This window comes from Gekko japonicus, unplaced genomic scaffold, assembly GCF_001447785.1.
Source record: "Gekko japonicus isolate JY-2015 unplaced genomic scaffold, Gekko_japonicus_V1.1 scaffold127, whole genome shotgun sequence".
NCBI lineage: Eukaryota > Metazoa > Chordata > Lepidosauria > Squamata > Gekkonidae > Gekko > Gekko japonicus.
The window spans coordinates 1,522,262-1,533,395 of record NW_015170891.1 but is presented as its reverse complement, the minus strand read 5'-3'; the positions used below and the strand labels follow the sequence as shown (position 1 = coordinate 1,533,395).

The following is an 11,134-nucleotide window of genomic DNA, read 5'->3' as shown; positions in this document are numbered from 1 at the left end:
CCATGAAACCATTAGGGTTCGGGGGGGCGGGGGGGGCTGATGATTGACAAAAACATTAAAGTAATGCTGAACAGACATAGCTCCAAACCAACCGCCGACCCCTAGAGGCAGCTTCCTGGACGACAGGGCTAGTCAGCCCCTTGCCTCTCTAACTCCTTGTTTCAAACCAAGCCCAGCAACACAGAGACTCTTAACTTTAAGAACATAAGAATCAGGCTAATGGCCCATCCAGTCCCACACTCTGTGTCACACAGTGGCCAAAACCCAGGTGCCATCAGGAGGTCCACCAGTGGGGCCAGAACTCCAGAAGCAATGAGAATACAGAGCATCACTGCTCCAGACAAGAGTGTTCCATCTATAGGTAATGGTTTCCCTTGCTCGAAAGCCAGTCGAATCCGACTGTAGGGGTTGTTGCTCATCCCCATTTCCAAGCCGAAGAGCCAGCGCTGTCCAAAGACATTTCCGTGGTCATGTGGCCGGCATGACTAAACGCCGAGATGCACGGAACGCTGTTACCTTCCCACCGAAGTGGTGCCTATTTATCTACTTGCAATTTCTTGCTTTCGAACTGCTAGGTTGGCAGGAGCTGGAGCCAGAGACAGTTCATTCCGTCACGCAGCACTTGGGTCTCGAACTGCTGAGCTACTGACCTTCCAGTCTGCAGCTAAGCAACCACCGAGCCACCGCTGCCCCTGTTCCATCTATACCTTGTGACTAATAGCCACTGATGGACCTCTGCTCCATATGTTTATCCAATTCCCTCCTGAAGCTGTCTATGCTTGTAGCCGCCGCCACTTCCTGCAGCAGTGAACGCCACGTGTTAATTACTCTTTGGATGAAGAAGTACTTCCTTTTATCTGTTCTAAGCCTGCTGCTCAGTTTCATTGAGTGTCCATGAGTTCTTGTATTGTGAACTTTACCCAGCCTCCTGGCTTACTATGGCAAAGTAAGATGTTACTGGGCTTACACTTACCTGGATGCCACAGAACACAGAACCTGCTTAGTGACCCTGATATTTGCATCAGAACCAACCATATGTTAGTGGCAACGTAACTCTGCACCTACTCAGAGGCACTGTCTTTCATGAGCAGACTGAAGAGGTGGTTTAGGAAAGAGATTTCCACGTGGATTTGTACAGATGCATTTGGCTGAGTGCTGCTGAAACAGGAGTAATGGTGTTCTCAAAAACAAACTTTGGGCCCCAGAACAGCAGGTCTTGACCGTAACACTGAACATAGACTAGGTGTATCATCTTCCCATATAAAACAGGAGGAGGAGTGGAAGAATTGGTTTTATATCCCACCCTTCACTACCTGAAGGAGTCTCGGAGAAGCTTACAAGTGCCTTCACAACAGACACCCTTTGAGGTGGGGGGGGGCGAGAGAGCTCTGAGAGAGTTGTGACTGACCCAAGGTCATCCAGCTGGTTTATGTGGAGGAATGGGGAATCCAACCCCATTCTCCAGATTAGAGTCCGCCGCTCTTAACGACTACACCAAACTGACTTCAGAAGGGTGGGTGGCACATTCAGACCCCCTTACCCAGAGGAAACAAGGGGTGCAAACAAGTTCCTAGCCCTTATGGCTACAAAGATAAGCTCAAAAACATTATGTACTATGTCTGATGAAATGCCAGGATTACTCAAAGGTCTGGTGAACAAGACCTTGTAAAGGTCAGAAATGAGCTTCAATATACCCTCCCCCCCAAGAGAGCTTTGTGCTCCGCTAACCAACATCTACTGGTTGTCCCTGGCCCTAAGGATGTCCAAGCCTCAACTTGGGCCAGGGCCTTCTCTGTCCTGGCCACTACCTGGTGGAACATGCTCCCACTTGAGATCAGAGCCTGCAAAACGGAGCTGTTCCGCCAGGCAAGAGTGTTCCATCTTTAGTTGAGGTGGAGGACACCCCACTATCTGACCTCCCTGTACAGAGTTCATACAGAGCCTGCCCTGTCTAGAGGTGGTCTGGATCATCTACCTATGGAGTCTTGGGATGATGTAAAGGTGACTCTAGTATCATCTATTCAGTTTCTTGGGGGGTTGAATTATTGCTCATCATCTTTTAACTGTTTAACTGTTTCTGGTTTTAGTTGTTTTTAGATTAATCATGTTAACTAATTTTTATTGCTATATGCCTTGGTGTTACCTGCCCTGAGCCTGTTTGGGAAGGGCAGGATATAAATTTAAAAAATAAATTAATATCTCTCAGATTGGAACACAGAGGATGTTAACAGGGTACACAAACTACTTTCTGGTTAAAAAGGTTTCCCTTGCTCGAAAGCTAGTCGAATCTGACTCTAGGAGGCAGTGCTCATCTCCATTTCCAATCCGAAGAGCCAGCGCTGTCTGAAGACGTTTCTGTGGTCATGTGGCTGGCGTGTCTAAACGCCGAGGCGCATGGAATGCTGTTCCTTCCCACCGAAGCAGTACCTATTTATCTACTTGCAATTTCTTGCTTTTGAACTGCTAGGTTGGCAGGCGCTGGAACCAGAGATGGGCGTTCACTCCATCACATGGCACTAGGGTCTCAAACTGCCGAACTACAGACCTTCTGGTCTGCAGCTCAGCATTTTAACCTCTGAGCCACCACAGCTTCAAGTTCTGGTTACAGGACTATAAAAGTTAAGGCTGAGAGTTTAAGAACATAAGAGAAGCCAATGTTGGATCAGGCCAATGGCCCATCTAGTCCAACTCTGTCACACAGTGGCCAAAAATACCAGAGACACACGGCAGTGATATTTAAAGAAACTTTGGGAGGAGCTGAGGCTCCAGCTGCCATCAGGCTTGGGCAGAGATGACACATAATGTGAATAGGTGTGCAAGAGCTGGGGCGGGGAGACAGGAAAAATGATTAATATGTATGTTTGGTCACCTTCGTTAGAAATATTGCTTTGCAATGACCATTGGTTTGAAACCTATAAATTGAACTGAAATGGGAGGGCAGAGGCAAGTAAATGTGTAGAAGCTGGGTGTGAAGAAGCAGGAGCCAGTGGGAAATATTGCTTGGCATAGCTTTTAGCCCCATCCCAAGTGCAACAGAATTATACAAGATAAAAGGTTCAATTTTTAATATAAATGGCAAAAACTGGGTCTCAGGTTCTCACATCAGACTTCATATAAGGCTTGTGAACAGACACTGGACTGCTCCTTTGGAGCACACAAGAACTGCCCACAGGTGACCAGGTAGAGAAGCATTTGCAAAAGCTGGTTAACATGGGGGATTTTTGGACTCAAAGGCCTTATGTAGGACCGTGTGGACAAGCAAGAACTTACCTGCACAGCTGCTAAATTTAGCAGGGAATGAGGGGTGTGTTTGACCAGGCACAGAGGAGTAAGGGTCCCACCAGGAGCTGAATGTCAAGTCACCATCTGCATGTTCATAACCACTAGCTTACCATTTCAAGTCACATTTTATACCACACACTCCTCACAGAGGCAGCTTTTTACACACTGAAATTTTAAAAAAGTCTCTAAGAGGACAAGGCACAGAGTACCAAAGGAAAGGCAATATGACTTTTCCTGAATACATTAGACAGAACAAAACTCAGTGGGCACATTTTTAAAAAAGGTGATTTAGCTGAAAAGTTAACAAATGGAATGAGTGTTGCAAACAGGCACATACACCATTATAATTAAGGCTCACTGCAAGTGCCCACATTAGCTTAATCAACAGCAGATGTTCACATCTGCTTCAACTTGCCTGCCTTTGGCCAACGTCACATTACCAGCCAAACATACATGATGTCTGGTAGGTCCCAGTATCAGATTGCCCTTCTCCAGGGAATCAGCAGCTAATGATGTTCTGGAAGAAGAAGAAGAAGACACACGCACCATGCGCTATTTTTACTGTTGAATTCCTGAATTCAGACTCCAGACAACTCCGCTGTATGCAATATGAGCCCTGAGTACCCCCCTCCCAAAGAATCTCAGATTAAGGCAGGGAATCTTTCACAGGCAGGAGACGCTCATCTTCTTGAAGAAGCATTCTTGCCGGGAGGCTCAAGCCTGCCAAAACACTGCAAAGATGCTTTTAACTATAACATAAAGAGTACTGAGGCTGGGGAGAGGATAAGCATAGCAGTGATTGATACTAGAGGTACCTAAAGTTCCCCTACCCACTTCTGAAATTAGGGAAGTTCTCAAAAATTCGTCATAATCAGAATCAGACAGAACCATTTGCATTTCGGATTTAACAACACCCCCCCCCCAAAAAAAAAAACCCTCAGGAAAAAGTAGCCCCATTTCTACTAAAGAGCTGGAAAACCCAGACAAATCATATGGAAGGCCATGTGGTTTTGTTTTACAATGTTTTGTATAGTGGCTGGATTGAGGGGGGTAGATGGGTTGCAAGCTACCATAGATTGCCTGGGAAAGACAGGATAAGATTTTTTTAAAAAGTAGTTTCAATACATTGCTCTTTGAATGTTTTGTTCAAGTTGTGAGCAGGCCCCATAATTACCCATATCCATTTTGCATGTGTTCTGTGGATATGCTGATTTTGTATACTTTCTATTGACTGTGGGTCGAGACAGAAAGGCAGACCTGATGGCAATGCTATTTCTGTACTGGATCTGCATGATCTAGGGAAGTGAAACAACTGAAAGTGTGTTAGTGCTTTCTATCTAGATTGGATTGGGGGGGGGGAGAGACATGAAGCTTATGATCACAGCATATCAGAAAGACAGAATGAAAAAAGTGTGTGTGTAGGAGAGAGAAGTTGCATTCAAGGCTAGGATTAACCTCTCCACTACAGATGCCACAGAGAAAAGTTGAAGATTCTAGAATATACCTGGTTTGCTTCACTGGAGCTTTAAGGAAGCCATCTACCCTGTCAGACTGCTGTAAACTTATAGAGCAAAAAGGTTTCCCCCAACACCTGCTACCTGCAAGATCCTGAGATGCCAGTTCCCTTGAACTGGGGACTCTGTGCTCTGTCACAAAGCAATGACCCTTTCCCCAAAGGAACTGTATTGCCCTGTGCTGAAGCCACTGGTACATCTAACACCGACCACTTTTATTTTTCCTTGTGTGTTTCAGAAACACACATATACACACAGGACAGGGACAATTCAAGCAAGAATATATTTTTAATTTTCAAGTATGGATATCATCCAATACACACCAGCAAACAGTAATTTATATTAGACAAAAAACTTCTTATTGTTTGAAGGCCCTCCCCCACTTTTTAATTTTGCTTTTACCAGTTCCAGAAAAATAGCCGGCTGCCATATGGAGCGGGTTTCAGCTCGCCTTCAACTGGTGGGTTTGGTGGTGGTCTTGGCCTGGAATGATAGGGATTCTCAGGGATAGGCCGGTCAGTCTTCACTTTGGTGACCTGGAACAGGGAAAACCATACTGGATTTGTCTTGTTAGACAAAAAAACCTGGGGTGACAGCTTTGCAATAGAGAGCCAAACCACCCAATTTGCACAACATATCACATTCCTTTATCAAATAAAGTATTTGTCATTCACTCTAAAAAAAACTTGTGGTACTTCACACCACCAATAAATACATTTCAATTACTAAAAGACAGAAAAGCACATACCGCATGGAACAAAAGACAAAAGCAACAGCAAAATACCATAAACAATAGGAGCAGCAGGTTAATACAAGGGCAGAAAAGCAAGCTTATCCGGGAGAAAGAGAGAGAGAGCTGCTCAACAGAATGTGCCAAAGAATATTTTTTTCCCCATCTAATAGCAAACAGCTAGACGGCCAGGCAAACGGCTAGAGAGAGGACACTCCCTAACTGAGGGCCCCGTCTCTGGTTGCCCATCATCACACCTCTGAAAGTGTAAGCACATGGAGCAGGGCTTCTGCTACCCATCTCAACAGACACACTACGTGATACAAAGTCAGACCACTGGTCCTATTCTTTCCAGAAGCAGCCTTTCGAAGGTCTGCGGCAGAAGGCCTGTTCAGCCTTTCTACCCCAGATCATTTTAACCAAGATGCTGGGGACTAAATCCTACACGCAAGGCATATATTCTACCACTGAGCCACGATTGTGTGTAGTATGCATTGATTTATATGGGTTCAAATTTCATAGTACAGCTGAAACTGGGTCCACAGTTAACAGTGTTAAAACTGGAAGGGACCTCAGAGGTCATCTAGTTCAATCCCTGTTCAGTGCAGGAATACTCAGCTACAGATAGCGACAGTATCCCCAACAGATGGCCATATGTTTGAGAGTCTCAGATGAGTAGAAAAATCTGACAAGGGATAGCCGTACCGCTTTCCACTTATCACTCAAGACACGAAGACCGCCTCACCTACAGACAGCACATTAGTATACCAAAAACTCGGCAGGCTATGGGAAATGTTTCTCTCTCACACACATCACATCCTCAGATTAGGTAGCCCACAGTGGCAGCCAGGAACATATTCATGCTTTCATATTACATAAATGAAGCTGTCTCTTCTTCATTGTTCATCAGTATAGGCTGATGAGCAGGTACTTACATGCACATCAGAACTGTGAATTAAACCCAAACACAAAACCACCTAATAAAATTAATGTGCCATTAACACATCAAGGATCTTCTACACAAATACCCCTGGGTCTGGAAATACAGCCAAGAATACGGCTGTGCCAGATTTTAACAGTAAAAAGGAAGTAAACAGCATGTCACCTAGCCCACTGAAGCCTGGAGTTTCTTGCACTGGAAATAATGCAAAAAATAATATAGCTAAGGTTTTGAACACAGTGAAGGTCTGTTAGCAATCATCTAGGTGGATAGAACCTAAATTCAGCTATTCATGAGGGGGAGCTTCCAAGATTCTGCTTCAAACACACACCTGCCAGACCAGAGCAAGCCCAGCTCCAGTTCTCTGCCTACAAGAGTTCCGCAGTGGTTCACGTGGCAAACACCAAGGAGGCAATGAAAGGCAGTGGGAATCTGAGCACGGAGGAAGGCTCGCTTGGATTTCTCTCTGCATGTGCTCTGAACTAAACAGAATAAACAGAATATACATACAACAGGCAGGAGAAGATTCAAGAAGAGCCAGGTTTTGAGAGGCAGAGACAGGCCAGTAGCCAGGATTTTGTGGCTTGTGGGGGATTTTTTTTTTGGTGGGGCTTGAATTTTACAAATATATACACACACAGCTCTCTGAAACCTCCTCACCCCACCACTCCTTGGCTGTAATTTTCTCTTTAAAAAGCTTTTACAGGATAAAATCTTGTGGGGCTGTCCCTTTAAGATAGGGGACAGAGCCCCAAATAGCCCCACCATAGCTATGGGCCAGGGCAAAGATACCTTATGCCCTATACCATTGGCAGCCAAGGTTTATGGCAAGCATGCCATGAGTTCAAAAAGTATAAGTACCACACACGTATCTTCCCCTCTCCCCAGGGCTTGGTATGGCTCTTCTAGTCTGCTGCCTTTGTAGTTCTATACTGCTTTAAATCAATTGAGCTTAAAGCAACAGAGGCAAAAAAGAGGCATATACATTTTAAAAAGAAATCAATTGTACAAAGCAGCACAACACAGGAAATGCAGACAAGCTCTGGGCCATCCTACACTTGTCCAGAAGCACCATGATACTCCACTGGCAGAGCCATCTGTGGCACAGACTAGCCACTCACGTTCCATAAAATCTTAGCAAGAACTAGAAAAGGTGGCTACTGCAAACAGAATGCAGGCTGCAGCACACAAACATGCAGCTGACCCAATATATAGACACCCACCAGGAACCAGAAGCCACTCTCCATTGCAAGCTCTAGAAGTTCATCTTCACTTTAAGACAAGCCACACACAGGCCCTCAGATGACAGGAAGGGGCTTCTTGTGTGTAGGTGCAAAATTTGTCAACACAAGACTCCTGCATGCAAATGTCTAATATTTTCACATTTTAGGAGGTCTCAGGTATTTTACCATGCCTAAGTCTACCCAAAGGATCAGCTGACAACAATACAGTCCTCAGCTAAGGGACAAGCATATCAAGAGGGGGAAAAGGGAACAGAGCTACATGCTTTATGGTACAAAGAGGAAAACTGCAAAATAAAATAGATGATGAGCATTCAGTTACCTTAGACAGCTGACCTAAATCAGGTCTCACCCAGCCCAAGTTCTCCAGCACACAGTCATCAAAGACTTTCTGCTGTTTTCGGCAATGGCGAAGCTCCAATAAGTCGTTATAATCAACGCAGGTCCAGTACTGAGTAAAGGGTTCTGCACAGTGCAACTTGATCTTCCTGTGAAAACAGCAAGAGGCTGCATCAGTCTTGTATGAGGATATGAGAAGCACTGATTTGTTGTTCACAGGAGTTCAAAATGCACGGTCTACTACAACTATGGCTATCCAACCTGCAAGACAGATCAGAGAGCACTCCTGGGTTCAAATTCCTTGCCTTAAGCAAGTCAACCGCTCTCATAGGACTCTGATGCCTCAGTTTTTTCTGTTCACTGTTCTTATTTACAATGGAAAAATCAAGTTCACACTCCGTTATTTTGCCATGACACTTGTATACGCATATCTACCAGACTCATCCCAGCACTAAACAAGACCACAACTGCAACAGCAGCTTCTGAGAATTGAGCAAGACCTGATTTTTGTTAGTTTTGGTGCTGCTAAATTTTCTTAACTTTACTGATTACTGACTGAACAGAATTGTTCTAGTGTTATTACTACTGCAATATTCTAATTTAAATAACATTTACTTTATTGGTTTTAATGCACTGCAGTGTTTATGCCTTTGTTTTATTGCAAGCCACATCGGGCATTTGGAAAAGCAACTAGCAAACTTTTTAAATCAAAAAAGTTCAGTCCAAAGAAAAGACGAATGACTAGAATAACTAGAAACCTCCCCCTAACATGAAGCTTGGTTTTCTCTATTCTGGGCTTTATGACCTGAGTGTCTATGGATAGTTCTATGTTTTTTTGTGTTTTGATGTTTTTACATCCCTATTAGCCTTTATTGTTGGTTTTATTCATGACATTTACTGTCTGCTTTTCTCACTGGATTTTTAAATTGTTGCATTGCATTTTTATGCTGTTAGCATTCTGCTGTTTTAATTGGCTTAGCGTTATGTCTCAAGAATGTTCTTTTGAGAGAGCAGGCCAATTTTTTTAATGCACTTTTGTTACAGCTCCATGAGGCCATGATCTTTGCACACTTCAGTGGGAGTAGCCCCACTGAACTCAATGGGACTTTACTTAGAATCATAGAGTTGGACAGACCTCCAGGGTCATCTAGTTCAACCTCCTGCACAATGCAGGAAATTCACAACTACCTCCCCCCTACACAGTGACCCCTGCTCCATGCCCAGAAGATGGCAAAGGAAAAAACCTACCAGGATCCCTGGCCAAACTTGCCTACTCTTGCCTAATGTGAAGTGGTAATCAGTTCTAAAATATCCTTCCTGGCCTTGCAATGTGCCATTTTGCCGACTGCTCAGGGCAACAGACACATTACATAGCGGGGGCCAGAAACTGACCAGCAGGTCAAAGCAAACAGGCACAGCGTTGCACTAGGAAAGACATACCTGAAGAATTCCAGGGCACATTTGTTGACTTCTTTGCCTTCGTTCAAGCACTTCCGTGGGTCCTTCTCCTCCCAGCGGCAGAGCATGAATTCCTTGTTGGGTTTGTCACACTGAGAACCATAATGGTGAGCCGCTGCTTTCAGTACTGCTGAGCTGACTTTCACCTGAGGAGTGAGAAGCAGACAATTTAACAACAAGCCAGGGGGCAAAGAGGACCCTAGCGCTTGCTCTATGAGTCTGCATCACTGAACAGGGCCAAGCTACAGACATACATGCCCCAAACTGAGTCACTTCCACATACACTCAGTTCCCCACCTGTATAACGGGAACAGCAGAAGCCAGACTCATGACAAAATGTGCAATAAAAGCTGAAGAGTACTTTACAAATTACAGAATGTCATATGAACAAATAAGACACAAAGTAATAGCACCCAAATAAACACATGTATTATACAAAAATAATTAAAAATATAAATATACAGTTAATGCAAATGTATAAACATAAACCGAGACATTTACACAGCAGATATTCTCATGCTCTCAAAACCCTCTTGATGCTAACGCAATGTATAGATGCATCTTACTTAAATTAACAAGTACAGAAATAACAGTTGGGGGGGGAGGTAACCCAGAAAAAAACACTTGAATTTGTACATTTGCATTGGGGGGAGGTAGAAAGTGGGGGACGGAAAGTTGCTATGATAATAATTCCAGAGAAGTAGCACTTCAAAAATTAACACATTTATTCCAGCTTTCACAAGATCTGACTTACAAAAAATGGAATCAATCTGATTAATCTTTAAGGTACTATAAGATTCCCATTTAACTAAGAACACCATGAAACTCCCTGGGGACCAATCTCTCTTGCCACCCAAGTTACTTCACAAAGCTCTTGTGAGTATAAAGGGGGGAAAGCAATGTACACTGGACCCACATGCCTCAGATACGAGCAGAATTTAATTATTATAGCACATAATTACTGTACTAGTTAGTACTGTTGCATTAAACCTTCCACATATCAATTTCACAGTATTACATTAGCTGTTACTAATATTATTTATTTACGTTACCTGTCGTTTACCTTTTCTCACTGAGCCTCTAGGCGAATTACATAACATAAGTCAATGCAATCAACAGTATAATATTATCTACACAAAAGGGTAATACAAGACCAATGACCAGAAGGTGGAGAAAGAAACAGAACCACAGGCGCTGATTTTGACCCAGGAGAAGAAAAGACTCTCGAACAACCAGATATGCGAAGAACGGAGACAAGAAGGGGTCCCCCCCTAATCTTAAGCAACTGGGGGGGAAGGACGGAGCAGAAGGGGGCTCTGGTAGAAAGGGGCTAAGCTGGGGGGGTTCCCTTGCCCCCCTAGTGCTGTTCAAGAATGGGGGGGACTCCAGCGCTCCTTCACCTGCGGCACCTCCAGTTCCTCCAGCGGCGGCACCTCCACTATGCCCGGCATGACAGCAACCCTCCCAACCTTAGCGCACCCCCCTCCGGGTGCTTTCCCCTTCACCTCTCCTTCGCCGCCCTCCCTCACAGACTAGGCCACATCACTACTGCGCATGCTCATCCTGTCGCCGGCAGACAATGCACGCATGCGCCCAATAGCCGCTGCCGCTTGGGGGGCGTGCCTGAATG

General features: G+C 44.5%; 1 protein-coding gene across 1 annotated transcript; it reads right to left on the bottom strand.

The window, feature by feature from the left end:
* Positions 1-5,074: 5,074 nt before the first annotated feature.
* Positions 5,075-11,059, bottom strand: NDUFA8 (NADH:ubiquinone oxidoreductase subunit A8). Its single transcript, XM_015418424.1, has 4 exons — positions 10,905-11,059; positions 9,487-9,650; positions 8,030-8,195; positions 5,075-5,332 (listed from the first exon to the last, which is right to left on the bottom strand). The coding sequence occupies exons 1-4, from the start codon at positions 10,953-10,955 to the stop codon at positions 5,195-5,197; spliced, it is 519 nt and encodes a 172-aa protein (XP_015273910.1). The 5' UTR covers positions 10,956-11,059; the 3' UTR covers positions 5,075-5,194.
* Positions 11,060-11,134: the final 75 nt, after the last annotated feature.

Bases quoted from the DNA above. Each gene is read 5' to 3' on its own strand.
- NDUFA8 (XM_015418424.1), bottom strand. From the start codon at position 10,955: ATGCCGGGCATAGTGGAGGTGCCGCCGCTGGAGGAACTGGAGGTGCCG. The intron at 8,196-9,486 runs GTATGTCTTTCC...CTGTTTTCACAG, and splicing joins TGTGCCCTGGAATTCTTCAG to GAAGATCAAGTTGCACTGTG. The intron at 5,333-8,029 runs GTAACTGAATGC...TCCCTGTTCCAG, and splicing joins ATTTAGGTCAGCTGTCTAAG to GTCACCAAAGTGAAGACTGA.